Source organism: Dermacentor andersoni, chromosome 1, assembly GCF_023375885.2.
Source record: "Dermacentor andersoni chromosome 1, qqDerAnde1_hic_scaffold, whole genome shotgun sequence".
Classification (NCBI taxonomy): domain Eukaryota; kingdom Metazoa; phylum Arthropoda; class Arachnida; order Ixodida; family Ixodidae; genus Dermacentor; species Dermacentor andersoni.
Window position 1 is genome coordinate 156,497,757 of NC_092814.1, and position 18,708 is coordinate 156,516,464.

The 18,708-nt window shown below is 42.7% G+C and overlaps 1 protein-coding gene across 1 annotated transcript in view; it reads left to right on the forward strand.

Annotated features, from left to right (window-relative positions):
• Positions 1-131: 131 nt before the first annotated feature.
• The window catches only part of LOC126547423 (putative ribosome-binding factor A, mitochondrial), a 47,028-nt gene continuing 28,451 nt past the window's right edge, over positions 132-18,708 (forward strand). The window contains exons 1-4 of the mRNA XM_050195425.3: positions 132-370; positions 1,680-1,710; positions 2,345-2,503; positions 7,976-8,091. Coding sequence (XP_050051382.1) covers positions 162-370; positions 1,680-1,710; positions 2,345-2,503; positions 7,976-8,091 — 515 coding nt within the window. The 5' untranslated portion in view covers positions 132-161. The remainder of the gene's footprint in view (positions 371-1,679; positions 1,711-2,344; positions 2,504-7,975; positions 8,092-18,708) is intronic.

Here is an 18,708-nt window from a genome sequence, read left to right on the forward strand (position 1 = left end):
AACGTAGTTTGTTGTACTTTAATAAAAATTATGTAAGGCATATCAGATTCTAACTTTATATTTATCTGTGGCGACCCCTTCCGTAAACTTAGGGCGAATTCGCCATTACTTTTGTTGCGTAAACAAGAACAAGAACCATGTGATGCGACGCAGAGCGGCCCATGCTGGTTCTTTTTTATATGGCGGCCCACAGAATAATGAGCGGCCGGTTGGCCGTTTGCGGCTTTGCCATGGCAGAGTCGCGTCGCGTTTTGGGAAGGTTTGAGGAAACGCAGTCCACCTATGTCTATTTGAGAAAAAATTTTTCTGTCTGCCATCGCGAGAACGCAAAACTTGGCGTCTTCTTGCATAAGCTCCTTGACAAATCAAAGTAAGCGAGTTTAACACCTGTTCCATACGAGCACTGTCGAGCATGCTTGAGTCACTGTTGGCTGAGCGCTGCTACATGGTCACATTTGCCCATGCTTGAATCGTGTCCTGCTTCAATGACACCTCATGTTTTTTTCAAAAGAAAGCTGTTAGATAACTTTTCCTGCAGCTATCACACTGGTAGCGTTTATATTTGATGCGCTCGTGCTGCTGAAACTTGTGAAAAGAGGTGCATTCGCACGTCGTTCTGTCCGATTGGTGCAGACCTGGGATGTATCGTAGAATGCGTAACAGGGGCTTGCTGTTGTTGCTGCTGTTGACTCATGGCACGTACCCACAAGGTTGGATCAGCCCAAGTTCGTAGTGAAAACAAAGTGATGCCTTTCGTCCCACAAACTTAATGGTCTCTATTACCAATGTTAAAAAAAATGCTACAAAATAATTCAAAAGTGATCATGCCAGTTTTTGACGAGACCGCCGTAGATATCTTCTTTAAAAATGCAGGTACGATGTATGTTACTCATAAGGAAAAAAAAAAAAGAAAAACCACAGGTCCATCGCAATGTTTGATCACAATGATCTACATCTACAGCTTGTTTAAAGTAGCAGCAGTAGCAGATGATACGAGCACTGCCTCATCGCCTGTAACTGCCTGTGTCACAAGGACGAAGGTGATTCATGATGCTTGTCAAGGGAAGAATGTTAATGAGAGGTGTATAGGCAGAGGGAAGTACAACACATATTTAGGTACATTTAAGGCTTCCTACCCTTCCTCACAGTGGTATGTACACATTCTGGGAAATTCGTCAAGAATGGGCGCATATCTATTGACAAATACCCAGGGCTGAAGTCTTTTCGGGCACATACCTAGTGGCCCAAGTTGTCTACTCGGCAAGACTGCAAGTTTTCTATTTCGGCTTATACCACACACACACACACACACACACATCCGGTAAGGGAATGATGCCAAACCCCTGGGAAGAGGCAAAGGAAGCTACACTTTAAAAGATCTTTTAGTAGTCCCCATAGCAACAATGTGATCATGCACAAACTGCAGGCTTCCTTTTGAGCACAACCCTGGGTGCTTGCATCAAGAGAGAAAATATCAATTAGAGAGAGACAAAGGTGAATATGTGAAAGGGGTTGTGCTCAGTATACCTTTCGGAACTATATTTTGGCAAAAAAAAATAAAAAAGGTCCAATGATTCGGAATTCCCTCATGATGCACAGAGGTTTGATGGTGTGAAGACACACCTACTCAAGTAAAGGGACTCTGAATATTTATTTACAAACTTTTTTCTTCTTTTCAGGAAGCGACACCCCCAGCAGTATGTATATGTGGTATGTTTGCCCTGCTGCCTTGCTGCTCAAATTCTGTTACGTTTAATGTTGACCAAACATCTTGCAGAACTGGTTCACCAACTTTAACTGGGTGTTTTTTTTTGTGGTCGGTACGGCAATGGGCAGTGCGACACACACAGGACGAAGCAAGAAGCGATGACACACCCTTGCTTTGAGACTACAACAAAAGCGCCAAGTGGCCATGTCTTCAGTAACTTCATAACATTGCCTTCTTTCTAGCAGCTCTTGCTTAGTAACACAACTGAGGTGACAGTAATAGCAACAAACCAGAAGCATAATATAAGCACTACATTGTTCACTCTTAAATTGCATCGAGCAATGAAACTTGCAGCAAAGTGCACTGGTGTTCTCAGCTGAGCATCAGGTAGCAGATTTGATTCCAGGCTGCTGCAGCCGTATTGTGATGGGAGTGGTATGTAAAAGGAACTGTCTGCTTAGATTTATGTGTGCATTGAAAAGCCCTGTGTAATCTAAACTAATTCAGAAGCCTCCACTGTGGCATCTCTCACAGCCCAGGTGCAGCTCTGGCATACTTAACACCATCAAATAAAATTAGAGTTGCCTTTTGATTGTATGCTGTGCTCATTGATCCATGATGTTTATTTTCTTGTAGCTGCCCAACTCTGCTGTGCCGTCAGCACCCAAAAAGGTGCAGGAGCGCACTAGGAGGCAGCGAGTACTGAACACTGTGTTCATGGAGAGCCTGTCAAATATTATGGTTACGGGGGCCATAAGCGAAGAACTGAAAGGCTTCGCCATTGAACTTACACAGGTGAACAGAATGCTTATTCTGTCAAAGTTCTCTGTACTGTACTGTACTGTACTGTACTGTACAGTACAGAGAACCTCTGTACTGCATTTTGATGATCTAGTGAAATAATAATGATCTTTGGTATGTTCATATTGTTATAATTGAACTGTTACTTTAGCAAACTTCGACCATTTAAAGCTATCCATAATGTCACTTAAAATTATTGTAGTCGCGTCTGCCTTCTTTTCATTTCAAATCACTTACTACTTCCATTTACTATGATAGTTATTGGCAGGATTCCCATCTGTGCACTTGACATGCTTCTTTTCAGTTTTTTTATCGAAATGAATTCAAGTTGATTAATAGCTTAGATCTGGGCTGGGGTAAGGTGGCAATGCTATTCCAGTTCTTTTCTCTTTTTTGCTTTTCACCAGTGGTCTGAATGGTGCTCTGCCTATGTTATCACCATGATTGGTTGGTCATGGCTGGTGTATGATAAAAAGGTATAGAATCAAGCAAAATGAATTGCTATATTATACTGGCCCTGTTTATGCCATGGAGCCTGCAGGGCTAGTATTACTGTGAAAGGCTGACCTCAACAGTACACAATCAGCTTAACACTTGCATTGCTTTAGCTAATGTTTGTTGCTTTAGTGTTGTGTAAAACTGTATGATAGGTCATGCTGCCTGCTTTTGATGTGATTTTTTTAAATTTTTTGCTCTGTTATGGTTTTATATGTTTTCTCTCAAAGGCCTTTTGTCTTGATGTGATGAATAATGTAAATATTACATGAACTAATAAGACAGGTTTTTGTTATGCACCATATTAAAGTAGCATTTGAATTAGTGGCCTTCAGAAAAATTATTTGTTTAAGCTGGCCAAGGTGATAGGATGCCTGTTAGTGAATTGCGTACCTTGTAGCACTGAAGTTTTTGCTGTTGTCAATGTGGAACTATCATTTTTTTTTTTTTTTTTTTTGCAAGTGCACAAGCGAGATAGGAGGAAAGATTGCTGCTTGAGGTGACAAGACAAATTTTATCATGTACAGGGTCCATTATGAAAGTAATGCGCATGATTTTATTATGCCTCGATTATCCATAGCAGCATGGTAAAACCGGTCGGGAAATGTGGCGAGGGTTCTGCCCTACACATGTCCGCATTTGCAGTACATGGGATAGTGACCAAGGATCTGCAAATGCACAAGGTCTGCATGAAGCTTGGGCCGAAAGTGTTGACGGAAGATCAGAAAGAACTTCGAGTTTTGTGCTGTCAAGAATTGCTGGATTTGATTCAAAATGAGCCGGATGTTCTCTGTCGTAACTGGAGACAAATCCCGAATGTTCGAGTATGGCCCAGAATCAAAAAGGCAGAGCAGCGAGTGGCACACAAAATCATCCCCTCGCCCCAAGAAAGCACAAAGGAGGAAGTCTTGCATCAAAACGATGCTCATTGTCTTCTTTGACGCCCGAGGAATCGTCCATTTTGAGTTTGTACCGCAGGGAGAAGCTGTTAACTCAGCCTTTTACCTGGAGGTGCTCAAGAGATTGAAATGCTGGGTCGTGCATGTGAGGGCTGACATCAAAGACAAGATCAAGCCCCAGCATGACAATGCTCCCAGCCACACGTCCTTCATCGTTACCAACTTCCTGGCCCGGAGCAACACGCCGGTGGCCCCCATCCCCCTTCAAGTCCCGACTTGGCTCTGTGTGACTTCTTTTTGTTTCCCCGACTGAAGAGAGCGCTGAAAGGAAAGCATTGGGAGACCGTGGAAAACATCCAAAAGCATGTTACAGCATTCCTGAGAGACATTCCCATCGAGGACTTTCAGGGTGCCTTCCAGGCGGGGCAGACACGTCTTCGCAAGTGTATTGATGCAGGGGGAGAGTATTTTGAAGAATTTTAGCCATTTGTACAGGTCCTGTCAATAAATCTATTTTTCTCAGAAAATGCACTTTACTTTCATAATGGACCCTGTATTATGGTTGGCATGATTAGGAGTGAAAAGTACATAAGTCACAAAAAGTGCTTTAAAGGTTTACTGCTTGTTGTGCAAGACCTAGTACACACCTTAAATTAATATAATTGGGCTCTTCAGCGTTGCCGCCCCTGGCTGTTTTGAATGGTACCTGCTCCTGATGCTTCCTTTTGCACCTCTGACTGATGCATCACAATAGCACTGATTTGTGTGTGTCAAACTGTCTACATGTTGACTCCTATCTTAAGTTGGAGCAGCAAAAAGAGAAATTAACTTATGCAAATTTTAACTGATCTGTTATAATACAAGTCAGCTCAATATTTTTTTCACATTTGCATCTAAGAGCTTGAGAAAAGAAGACAGCAATGTTCCTCCCACTTTACAGGTTTCATAGCCCAATTAACTTCATAAGAAGTTTATCTGCAACCATTTCACTTTTTAGTGTTGCATTTCACAGTCGTAACATTCAGGAGCTATAATGAGATGTAGTGTTGATCGTTATAGCACTGCAAAAAAAGTAAATAATTAAAAGCAAGAGTTTGTTAATTAAGATTAAAACTGAAAGCCATCTATGCTGCCAAGCTGAGGCAAAGTTATGGGCTACATAAAACTAGCACCACTGTTTTAACATGCACTTGTCAGGTATGCAGCAGCTGCCACTGCTCTGTAACGGCTATGTGAATAGTTTGTTGGTTCCCATCACGGCCATACAACTCCAGTTCATCGGACAAGGCATGAGCTATTGCAAAACACTGGACCACATTGCTGTCATCTAAACCACATACATTTGTGGGGCTTAAGATAGAGCACATCAGTGATTTTCATGGGAGACTTTTTTTCCCATGTTCCAAACAACAGCGAAAAACCTTAAGGCACCCGCCACCGTGACTGAGTGGCTACAGCATTCTTCTGCTGGGCATGAGGTCATGTGTTCGATTCCTGGCAGTGGCTGCATTTCAACAAGGATGAAATGCAAAAAGAAACCAGTGTACTTAGATTTAGGTGCACTTTAAAAGACTCCAGACGGTCAAAGCTTGCATCCCTCATAGTCCCAATGTTTCATTGGGATGATAAACCCCATGAATCAAAACCTTAAAGTATGTCACCAAGTTTTTTGAAGTTGTTTGTTACATCTTTTATTGAAACTTTGTATGGTACTTCCTTATGCATTAGGCTCTGAGTGAATCAGGATTAATTGAAAACAATAACTTGTAAATATTATGAAGTTAATTTAAATAAGTACTGACATGATGTTTACGACTCTTTCAAACTATTTCTTGTGGTAAATGAAGGTCTCGGACCTCTATTCCCTAGAAAAAATGCTGGTAGCCTCAGAGAACCCGAAATAATTTACAGCCAGTTTTGGTTTCATTTCCCAGGAGGCGAATATGTCGTGACATTATGATGCTGAAGGTGGTCATGTGGGAGCAGAACATCTCGATGTTTTGACACTTACTCTGGCTTGCTCGGTCATGTGCTACGCTGCTACATTGGGCTTCATAATGACAAGCAGCATAGGAGGCAACCGTGTAAGCTGGAAAGAATGCCAAAACATCACGAAATCCGGCTTCCAAGTGACCACCTGTTGCATCATGCCACAGTCTCCTCCTAGGAAACAAAACTGAAACTGGCTGTCGAAAACAAGCATTATTGGTTGGTTTTCTGAGGTTTGCCAGTATTTTTGAATGGTTTAAAGGTCCCAGACCTAGAGATGTAAATGGTTAAAAAGAACATTGAAAATCTTGAAAAAATACAGGTTTTGTTTGTTCATCTTCAACCAGGAAGAAATTGTAAACAAAGAAAAAAACAACTTCCCTGCATAATTCTTCTGTTGCGATGCGACTCCGTTCGACATATCTAAAGGTTTGGTCAAAAGAAGGAGTTTGGGAGTCTGCGAAACGCCTGGATTCATCCATGTGGTGGCAAGGGCTTTGCTTCAACCAACCCTTGAGCCCCCTCGCCTGTCACATACTGCAGGTTCCCCTTTCTTCTGCACCATGTAAAAGAAACTGGTCAGAGTTTGGAAATGTGCACACCAAGCTACCCAACGGCTCACTGAGGATCATGAGCAAAAACTTGTATACATACACTCAAATCTCAATGTCTGGAAGGCTCTGTCTGCTGCACAGGGAAGCGTTGATGAGTCAAGCAGAAATTAATCAGACACAGATTAATACAAATGTTGGTCTTGGTGCTTTGATATGAAATCATGTTTAGATTTTGAACCCGGAAGTTCTGCTGGGACACTTGTGATGCAATAATGTAACAATTGTGTTCTGTTTCGTGTTAGAGAAATAAATGTGTCGGGTTTTTCATAGCTCTGTGCGCAATTATATTTTCTTTAAATTTTTTGTATTTTTCTTAAAAACAAAACATGAAAGAAACCAGTTTTTTCTGACGGCCCTCAACATTTTATAAAATTTTGCATCTCTACCCAGATTGTAATTTAATGCAAAAAATGAAGAGTCGAAAATGTCGCATCAGTACTCCTTTAATATGTTACCCTCAAATTGGCGTTTTTTTGTGTGTGTTATTTAGTTTTTTGCCTAAAACCTGTTTTGCACTAAACAGGGGGCAAACATCATTGTTCATTGCACACCTTTATTTGACTACATTAGTACGAATTCATGTTTCATTCATGCGCGCCACTTGGGAATTATTGCTTTTTGCATAACAAGCACATTTAGGTAATTTTTACAATAAATTATAAAAATGCCAACCTTTTCATTATTCAGCACATTTGAAGGGCTTCTGAAATTGCCATTTAGAAGGGAGACTTGAAATAATTTTAAGATAAAAATAAAAAAAGAAAGGTTTCCTGAGAGGTTGTAACATACCTTAAGAGAAGTAAACATGGCACATGGTGGACTAAAACAAGCAAAGAAGTAACTGGGCACTCTTGGCATCAAGTGTGTCCATTCTTCATTTGCCCTTGTCTGCGACACGCTGTCTATTATGGATCACCAACAAGCCTAAATGACAACATTAGAGGAAAATTGACTGCCATAACAGCAGTTCACAATATTTGTATTTTATCAGTCAAGACACTTAGTTCCAAGCTGCTCATTTTGGCTTTGTGAAGAACTTAGAACATGAGCTTTTTTCTTTTTTAATTATAGCTTATCGAATGTAATTTCAGCAGTTAAATTATCTTGTTACTGAATGCAAACATACTAACTTGCACACCTGTCGTCTGCTATAAACTTCTCAGGGAAAGAAGTGTTAGTCATTGAGCCCATTGTTATTGCAAACATATAGACTGCACATCTGTCGTCTGCTATAAACTTCTCGGAGAAAGAAGTGTTATTTATGGAGACCATTGGAATTGTACTTGAAATGTAGCTGAGCTCCTCCTCTTTTAGTAGGTTGTTGGACTGGGATACTCATTGATGTATTTCCTCCTTAGCTCCCACTGTGTCCTGCTAACACACCTTGTAAGTTAGTGTCACACTTAATAGGCATCCTGCAGCCTAGTCTCCTTCATGCCAGGTTGTATCATGTCTTCATGACTGTTCAGGTTCGTGTGTCTGCCGACTGCACCCACTTGAATATTTATTGGGTTACTGCACTGCAAGAGCCTGGTGTGGACAAAAAGGTTGCCGAAATTCTCCATTCAAGTGCTGGATATCTTAAGTAAGTATGTAGTCTGTTTTCAGATTATTAAATGTTCTGCTATGTTATTGCTTGCCATTTGTCAAAATGCATAAGCATATAGAGTACAGCCTGCAGGGGCGTCTGTGTGAGCATACATTTGGTATGTTGCGACACCACGTGCCAGAGCACATGAGGGTTGGACCCTCCTGCGTCTAACTGTGCACGGCTTAGCCGTCTCTGGGGAAAAGGGGATGCTGGTAGTTGCGCTAATGCCAGGCATTGGGACCTTTAAGGCCCCTTGGCGGAGGCAACACACCTCTTTGGCCTCTGCTTCACATAGATGGCACCTCCAGGCGACCCACTCGGGGGAAATAGGTACTTGTCTTTTCCTGTACTTCACTTCAATCTTCGTCTTTCATCACATCACATCCCATCACTTTATTACCTTAAAGACCCCCTTTAGGGGCTATTACATAAAGAGTGGGCTAACAAATGAAGGTTACAAATAAGTCCTTATGCAGAACAGTGTGCTGTGACATTTTTTGTAAAATTTGATGGACACGTTATTGCTGTAATGTCTCGGAGAAGGCCATTCCAGTCCACTGTTGCACAAAGAAAAAATGAGGCAGTGAAGGTGGTAGTGTAAGCACGTGAGTGCAATTTGATACGGATGGCTAGTGCGGTGGGAATGCACGTCGGTGAGATGATGTAGGGCGCGCGATTCAGGAAGCTGGGAAAAAATTTTTGCAACAGACAGAGGCTGGCGATGTGGCGACGTACTGAAAGATTTGGAAGACCAATTTCACGTTTGAGGGATGATATGCTTGTCATATGAGTATGAAAAATTAATAAAGGGAAAATTTTCCCTTTATTAATTACTTCTCTCCACCTTGCGGGTTTCCGCAGAACTATTATGTCAGAGTATGAAGAATGAATAAATCTAGTTGCACGATTTTACACGGATTCTAATTCGCTGATTAAGTATACCTGGTGCGGACTCCAGATGGGTGTCGCATATTCTAGTTTACATCTGATTAGAGATTTATATGCGAGAAGTTTTATGTTCTGGTGGGGTGTGACGTAAATGACGCTTTAAAAAAACCAAGAAATCTGTTCGCTGATGATATGACATTGGTGACATGTGCGTACCAGGAAAGATGACAGGACAAGGTGACGCCAAGGCACTTATAGGATTAGGCTTGTTCAACAGTGGTGTTAGATATTATGCAGCAAAAAAGCAAAGGATTATACTAGCATTGAAATGAATCGAGTTTGCATTTAGTGGGATTAAGCGTCATTAGCCAAAGATCGCACAACTCTTGTACACGGTTAAGGTCATTTTGGAGTGCATTTTGATCAAAAAGGTTAGTAATTGTGCAATAGATGTTGCAATTGTCGGCAAAGATATGGATATGAGAAGATACATGGTTGGGTAGGTCGTTAATATATTTTAGGAACAGAAGGGGTGCGAGGACAGACCCTTGGGGGATGCCCGATGTTACTGATATGGAGCTAGAACGTTTTTTTTTAATAGAGACGAACTGAAAACGGTTTAGTAAGAAATTCTAAAATCCATCCAAGAATGTGAGGGTGCAGGTTCAACTGGGCAAGTTTTAGTAACAGGTGTTTGTGTGGCACTTTATTGAAAGCTTTAACGAAGTCCAGAATTATTGCATCAGTCTAATGGTTACAGTCAAGATTGGAATGTAAGTCATGAATAAACATTGCCAGTTGAGTTTCACAGGATAACGATTTACGAAAGCCATGCTGGGAACAATGAAAGAAATTGTTCGTGTCCAGGAAGTGCATCATGTGAGAGTACCATATGACATGTTCCATGATTTTACATGGGACGCTTCTGAAATGGAATTTCCTTTCCTACTTTCCAGACTTCTGGCAAAATTCCTGTTTCAAGTGACAGGAGAACAGTATTGAAAAATACTCTGGAATAATTTGTTTAGTATTTTTTAACAGTTTGGAGTTAATGTCGTCTATGCCAGCCAATGATGAAAGTTTGATTTTGTTGATGAGGGACGAAATGCCAGCAACAGAGAATGTCACTGGGGCCATCATTGGTAACATTGCAGCAGGTGGCATAGGAAATCGTAAATCGTAAAGTCGTAAATCGTAAAAACTGATGAGAATGCGATGTTAAACACTTCAGCACAATGAGCGTCACTCACCTCCTCGCCATTATTGTTCGTAGGTGTAATGTCGTGTGGCGGTTGTGGGTTTATGACTTCCCAGAATTTTCTAGGGTTACTTTAGAATTTTAGGTCAGTCACTGTTATAAAACGTCTCTTTAGCATTTTGGATTGCAGTATAATACACGTCTTCTGCAGCATAGTACCTATCCCATGCGCAAGCACTTCCATTAAGTTTCGCAATACGAAAAAGACGTTTCTTTTTGTTTTCTTGTGTTTTTAAGCTTTTTCAAAACCATGGTTTGTTTTTATTGGCAAGGAAGTTTACCTTGGGGATGAATTTATTAGTTAGCTCAATTTTTTTGTCCTTAAAGATAGCCAGTTGTTATTAAGACTTTGGGAATCGAGACTGGATTCAAACGCAGGCAGGAAATGTCGTAGTTCATTATTGATTGCATCGTAATCGGCGTTATCGTACAAATGAATTGTTTCGCTGAAAATTTGGTGTTTTGGGGACGAAATGAAATGTAGTATGAATTACTTTGTGATCACTGATTTCATGTAAGTATGCGATATATTTTAATCTTTCATGGTTATTTGTAAGTATTAGGTCTAAACTGTTCGAAGAATCATTAGTCATGCATGTTGGTTCAGTTACCAGTTGGCTAAGGTTGAAGTTCAGGCAAACATCAACAAATTCTCTTGCTTCAGTATTTCCTGTGATTGGTGATGTTTGATTCAGCCAGTCAATGTTCGGGAAGTTAAAATCTCCATAGAGGCGAATATGTGCGGCAGGGTGTTTATTACTAAGCTGAGATAATATTTCGTTAAGTTCACGGACGAAATCTGGATCAGTACTAGGGGGCCTGTAGCATACACCAAGCATTACCCTCTCACTTTTTACCTTTCCTGTCCTCTACTTCTGTATCACTGCTGATTTTCCAGGCAGTGAGGGTTAACCGTGTGTGATATAGCCAACCTAGGTTATTTATATTCGGTTATAGTGGGCATGTACCGCAGGTGTGATCAGAAATGAATATTTCAAGTCCTGTTGCGTCCCCTAGTTGGGCTCTGTGGTGGGCGGCTGGCATGCCTAACAAATGCTATTTTATGGCTAGCAATTTTCCTGCACTCCCTGATCGCTCCCTCTAGAGGGGGTGCACTGATTAAACTTCAAGGTTCTTTATCCAACACAAAGAAAGATTTCCCAGGTATCATGTAATACATAGTGAGCACGGAACAAAGACTGTCCGAATGATATCCTTTTTCATAGTATCTAAATGCTTGACAGACACCATAGGCCCTGACTATAAAGTAACAAAGATGGCAAACGGCAACCTCCTGCTGGAGGTTTGTGAAAAGCTGCAACACACCAAACTGACCAACCTTGCGGCATTCAGGAACATTCCCATCTGTGTAAGTCCACATAGGTCCATGAATACTGTCCATGGTGTCATTCCAGAAAATGACCTGCTCGAACTGACTGAAACTGAATTGCTCGAAGGGTGGAAAGATGAGAACATTGTAAATATACTAAGAATTAAACTAAGGTGTGACAACAAGGAAATCCCAACTAAGCATTTGATTATCACCTTTGGAACTAGTAACCTGCCTGAATACATCGAATCTGGATACTGTAATATATACATGTACGACCATACATCCCAAATCGACACCGATGCTTCGAGTGTCAGCGGTTTGGGCATGGGTCTCAAAGCTGCCAAGGGCGTTTTACTTGTGCGAAATGTGCCTCAAATGACCAAACCTCTGACATCTGCACTTCTGCTAACCATTGTGTCAAATGTCACCCTGCTTAGTTGCGATCGTGTCCGTCATGGAAAAAAGAGAAGGAAGTCATCACACTAAAGGTTAAATTTAACATCTCTTTCCCAGAAGCATGCAGGCATTTTTCCATGACTCACAATTCATCCTGGCCATCCTACGTTGATGTGACGTGGCAGGGGGCAGCGTCACATTCTTCGGCGGCCGTCTGAGTCACACCAAGTGTGCCGGCAGTCATGCCATCAGCCCCCTCGGTGGTAGCAGCCAGCACTGTTCCGCCACCGAACAAGATGAGCCAGCAGTCCTCCGTGGCTGCGGGCTCTATGACATTTACGGCCTCTGCTCAGGCAGAGAAGCCTGAAACACCCGAGAGGGTATGCCACGAGCGGATGTCCAGCGCTTCGGTGGAGGTGATGGATGCATCGTCAAGTCCACCATCAAGTCCAATGCACCAAAAAATACAAACTCAACCTTACGGGGCTTGGAAAGGCCCTGGTGGGCTAACATGATTTTTCTCCTAGACACACGACACAAAGCAGTTTCACTGTGGATACAAAAATATTGGAATGTGAGGGGACTTCTCCACAATCTCGATGATGTTAAAGAACTCCTACATAAACATAGTCCAAAGTTGCTGTGTGTTCAAGAGACACATCTCAAACACACAAACAAACTTTCTTCGTGAGTACACCATCTTCTGAAAAGACCGTGACGAGGCTAACGCCTCATGCAACGGTGTAGCAATCCTTGCAGAGAAGTCTCTAGCTTGTCATCATGTAGCCTTACAGACACTTCTTGAGGCAATGTCAGTTAGGGGAGTTCTTTTCAATAAGTTAGTAACTGTTTGTTCCATATACAGTAAACTCTCATTTGTACGAACGTTGGTTTATCGAATATTTCAGAATAACGAACTTTTTAAAAATCCCCGGCAGTTTTCTTATTGATTCTATGCAAAAATGTTTCACTTGAACGAATTTCGGAAGTCAATATTTCAGTTTAACGAACTCGCTCAGAGGACCAAGGCTTATTTTTATGATCAGTTACTTACTCAGTTATCTGATCGTAACTGATAAGTTACGATCAGATACTTCGTTTGAAGATTATGCACAGTGTGACAGTGCACTGATTACCTGTGCTGGACAGACGGATCTGGAGATTGTTTCCAGTGTTCGTCCTGAAGAAGAAGAAGAGTGCGACGAAGAAGAGGCAACTGCTGAGCCAGTTTCAAGCCCTATAACTCTAGCTGAGGTTGTACGGTACATTGGAAAGTTGAAAGACTTTGTGTCTCAACAGCAAGCTGTGCCAGAAGAAGTGTACAAGAACATTGACTCTTTGGACAGTTTGTTACTTCCTGTGCTTTAAAAGTACAAGTGCAGAAGATTACATATTTTTTTCTGAGTGAGAAAGGCAGCATTATAACTGTTATGAACCTTGTACTTATTGATTGATATGTACAAATTCCATTTCACACATTTCTAACACTATGGATGCCATTTCTTTTGCTCCATGAATTGCACTTCAAACTTTTGACTCTGTATGCCATGTCTTATGTTGGTCTAGTGAATATTCAGTTTAGTGAACTTTCAGTTAAGTGAACTATTTCCTTCGTTCCCTTGAAGTTCACTCAAGTGAGAGTTCACTGTATATATATATATATATATATATATATATATATATATATATACACACACACACACACACACACACACACCGTATTTTCGCGATTCTAAGCATCCCCCGATTCTAAGCACCCCCCCTCTATTTTCGCGAAAAAGTTAGGAAAAAAGTTTGCATGCAAATCTAAGCACCCCCCTATTTGTTAGGAAGAGCGCGTAGCCAAGGCAAGCCCGCCAAACGCGCTTGCTCACTCTGGAATCATTGCTGGGCGGACCTGCAGGCACATGGTCGATGCTTCTGTTGGACGCGTTTCGCGGCCATCTGACCCCGGAGGTAAAGACAAAGCTTCGGAACATCAATAGCGACGTGGTTGGGATTCCTGGTGGCATGACGCCAGTGCTGCAACCCCTCGACGTTTCAGTCAACAAGGTCTTCAAAGCCAATCTCCGGCAGGAGTACGAAGAGTGGGCGTGAAACCCTGACCGGAAGAAGACGCCGACGGGAAAGCTGCAGAAAGCGTCCCCATCAACCATTGCAAAGTGGATTTCGGACGCGTGGAAGAGGGTCCAAGTGGACGTTGTGGTCAAATCATTTAAGAAGTGCTCGATCACAAACAACTTCGACGGATCGGAAGACGACCTGCTGTGGGATACTGAGAGCAGCGGCTCAAGTGGTGCGACGAACTCGAGTGGCAGTGATAGTGACTGAGCAGCCTACAGAAGCAGTGGGTTTACTGTCTGCACCGATTTTCTTTTTTGAATGTTTGCAAATTAAAACGTTGTTTTTCGCACCCATCTCCTCGTGATGTCACAGCGAAAAGAGGGAGGGGGGGGTCATTCTAGATTTTTCTAATCTAAGCACCCCCCTCACTTTGGGCATCACGATCATGAAAAAAAAGGGTGCTTAGAATTGAGTAAATACGGTATATATACCCTCAAACTATCATCTTACAAAAACAGATTTATATAACCTGATAGATCAATTTTTGGAACCACACATACTCGTAGGGTTAACGCTTACAAGACTTTGTGGGGAGACTCGCGATGCGACGCAAGACGCCGACTCATTGAAAATTTTGTTCCGACCTCTGGGCCTATCTGTTTAGTAAGGAGGAGCCTACCTATTACAGCATCCGACACAACTCGTATTCATCGATAGATCTAGCAATTGGCTCTGCTTTTCTTCTGCCTCATCTGGAATGGAATGTCATCAGTAATCTTTTTGGAAGTGACCACTTCCCTGTAAATTTAAACTTAATAATGCAGCATGACAACCCTCCCCATGTTCCGCAATGGAAATTAGCATCGGCTTTTAAAGAATTTTAAAGAATCAACTTGTTTAAAGCTTGTTTAAAGCATTTTAAAGAATCAACTTGTTTACCACGAGATTTTTATAAATGTTTTTGGTTTAGATGATGCCTCTGTCTCTAGTTCTCCGAAAGGACCGGAAATTGTCACTCGTGCTATGGCAGACACACGCTGTGTTCCTCTAGCACTGACTTGATCCAAGTTACCTTCCCTGTATAGTCCTCGGCGTTTACAAAATAAGGGTGAACTAGGTCCACAGTTGCTCCACTGTCCCTTAATACCTTACAGGTTTTTCCGCTAATCCGCAGCTCCTGGAGGTATGGTCGGAGAAGCTCCAAGCTTTCATCGCTTCCGCCCACGTAGGAAAGCACTACCGGCTATTTTTTTTGCAATCCGAGGCATAGTGACCTAGGCCTTGGCACTGATAACATCACACCGGTCGCCTCTTCCCGAACTCTCGCGTATCAACCTTCTTTGTCCCCTCCTCCGGAGGTCTGCTAGCTCCTTTATTGTTGTTCCCTTCCTGAGTTTTTTTCATCGACTCGGCTCTCTCGGTAGCTTTTACCTGTGTCTGTTTTTTGTAGTGGATACACCTTCTCGGATTATCCCTTCCATTTGAACGCTCGTCGTCGGTAGTGAGTTTTCATCGCATCACGTACTTATCAGCTAGCTGAGCCGCCTTATCTACCGTGTCTACGCTATCTCTATCCTGCAGCCAAAACCTCACTGACTGTGGAATGTTGCGGTAGAATTGTTCGAGACAAATACACTCTATAATTTTGTCTCTACTTTCGTAGACTTCGGCACCTTTAAGCCACTCAACAAGGTTTGTTTTTAAACCGTACGCAAACTCTGAGTAGCCCTCGTCACTCTTTTTGCTCGCTTCTCTGAATCGCTGCCTAAATGCTTACCTCCTCAACAGGTACCTCCTCAATAGCGCTGCCTTTACTTTTGCGTAGTCTTCCGCATCTTTCGCCGTTAATCTTGCGACTACGTTCGCTTCCTCACAAGGCAACAAAGTCACCAACTGGTGTGACCAGATGCCCTGAGCGAAATTAGACCTTTCACAAGTTCTCTCGAAATTAACCGAGAATAAGGCAGTGTCCTCTCCAATCTTGTACGATTTCATCCACTGGTCCATCCGGCATGGCTCGACCTTGCTTGATCTGCTACGGTTGTCCGCTTCACTGCCCGCCGCTGGATACGAGTTCTGAAGTTCAGCTCGTAGCTCTGCCATCTCTTTCTCATGCTTTTCCCGTTCTCGCTTACGCTCACGCTCACTCTCATGTTCTTGACGCTCACACTCCCATGTTTCTTGTATCACCTCCGAAGCAATCTTAATTCTTTCATTATCATTGCCACTATCTTGAATTGCCTTTTGGATAGCTGGCTTTTTCATCTTTTCGTCCGCCTCAACTACCAACTCGTTGCACAACAACAACAAGTCTGACTTCGTCAACCTTCTAAGATCCATGGCAGCTGCCCTGACTGGTGGTTAGAACTGTTTTCCTTAAATAATTTGTGCAAACACGAAATATGCAACAAATTCCCGATTGCTAGAACCATCAAAATAAACACGCAAAATTTGAAGTCTGGCGAATCAAAAGGAAAAAAACCACGGGCTCACTCACGTATGCAGCACCACGCCATCCGGTTCATCAGTCTGCTGTTCCTGGTTCCTCTGGACTCCCTGGGTTGAAGGCTTTTTCTTCTAATCTGTTCCCAGTTCCTCAGGACTTCTTTAGAGGAAGGTTCATCCTTGCCGCTGCCAGCAGTTATTAGATCTTGCCGTTGAGTGCGGGAGTTGGCAAACGTCAGGAGGATTTTGAGAACTGAAGGTTTATTTCATTATTTACAGTAATAACACAAAGTAATGAACAATCATAAAATCATTGATGGCTGGCAGCAAATCGGATGCTGCGGCTCGTGGCAAGAAGAACGAAAAAAACTCTTCTCCCTGTCTGTCGCTTTTAACCCCTTCGGTCTCTTGGGGTCACATCATTTTCGGCCAATCATCGAGCCAGCTCAGGTGTCATCATTTTCCTCCAATGGTAGGCGCCCGTGCAAGTGCCGTCACATTCGGCCAATGGGGGCGCTCCAAGGGCTCCATTGTCCGGGGGTTGACTTGCCTCCGGCGTCGCCTCCTCGCCTGGAAGTGCTCAGCTGGAGGAGACGGGTTGTTCTCGAACAACCTTCCAGAGCCGCAAAACAGCTTTGCTCGGGATCAAGATCAACTACCTGGAACCGTCCCAGCCTCCCGTTGCATTTTCTGGAAGAGTCAAGCAGGGGGGGCAGACAATAGCTCGACGTGTGGCGCATGAGGTGGGCGTTGCCAACCTGTCTGACGGGTCCGGTAACGTGGTAGACGCGCCCCGGCACACCATAATTGGAATGCAACGCCGATTGGATGTGGTCGGGGAATTTGAGTGATGCCAGGAAAAGGGTCTGTATCCAACAGAACATACACACTGATACGCATCTGACACTACTCGCACTTTTCAACACTATTTGGGCTGCCGGATACGTTCCCTGCATGGAAAGAAGTGATTGTGATCCCTGTATGGAAGCAGGGTAAGGACTCTTCCTCTGTGGCAAGTTACCACCCCATAGCTCTCAAAAGTTGCCTTTGTAAAATGTTTGAAAAAATTATCAGTTGTCATCTTCAGTATTTCCTTGAATGCAACAGAATGCTTGATCATTATCAATGTGGTTTCAGAGAAGGCCGGTCTACAACCAACCATCTCATGCGCATCAAAGTGAACATTTGAGACGTATTCGTACATAAACAATTCTTTTTATCTGTATTTCTCGATATAGAAAAGGCTTATGACACAATGTGGTGTTATGAAATCCAGCGAAACCTATTGGAAATGGGCACTCGCGGGAACATGTTGAACGTAAAGAAAGCTACTTGGTTGATGATACTCTTAGCTTCAAAATTGGCAATGTGTTGTCCCGTCCCTTCATGCAAAAAACTGATGTACCTCAGAGAGGTGTGCCGAGCTGCACGCTTTTCATTGTGAAGATGAACACGCTCCCAGCTTCACTACCACCAGCCATTTTTTATTTTAACAATGTACAAATAGGATTCAAATCCTGTAACCTTACTGTGTGCGAGAGGCTGGTACAATATGGCTAGAACAAGTTGTCTAAGTGGGCAGATGAAAATGGGTTTAAAGTTAACACCCAGAAAAGTTCTTGTGTCCTTTTTACGAGCAAGAGGGTCTAGTCCCAGAACCCAATCTTCAAATGTATGTAGAGCATATACCTGTAATTACTGAGCATAAGTTCTGAGGCATCATACTTGATTCCAAACTAACCTTTGTTCCCCACATAAAGCACCTAAAGGTCAAATGCTTAAAGAAAATGAAGCTGCTGAAACTTCCAGCACACACAACACGGGGCAGTGGTAGAAACTGCTTTAATGTATACAAAAGCCTTGTATGCTTGCGTTTGGACTACGGTGCCCTAATTTACCAGTCCACTACGCCGTGTACCCTATATACGCTCTATCCTGTGCATCATCTAGGCATCCGACTTGCCACAGGAGCCTTCAGAACAAGCCCTGTGCAAAGTCTCTATGTGGAATCCAATGAGTGGTCTCTCCAACTGCAAAGGTTGTACACTAGTTTCACATACTTTTTGAAAGTACACTCAAATGCTGATCATCCTTCTCATTTGCATATAAACAATGTGACATGTGCCACATTTTTTCGTAATCAACCTGCAGCGAGAGAGCCTTTCTCGTTGCGTGTGCAGAGTCTCAGCGATGAAGTTTGGGTACGACTCCTTGAACATCATCTGAT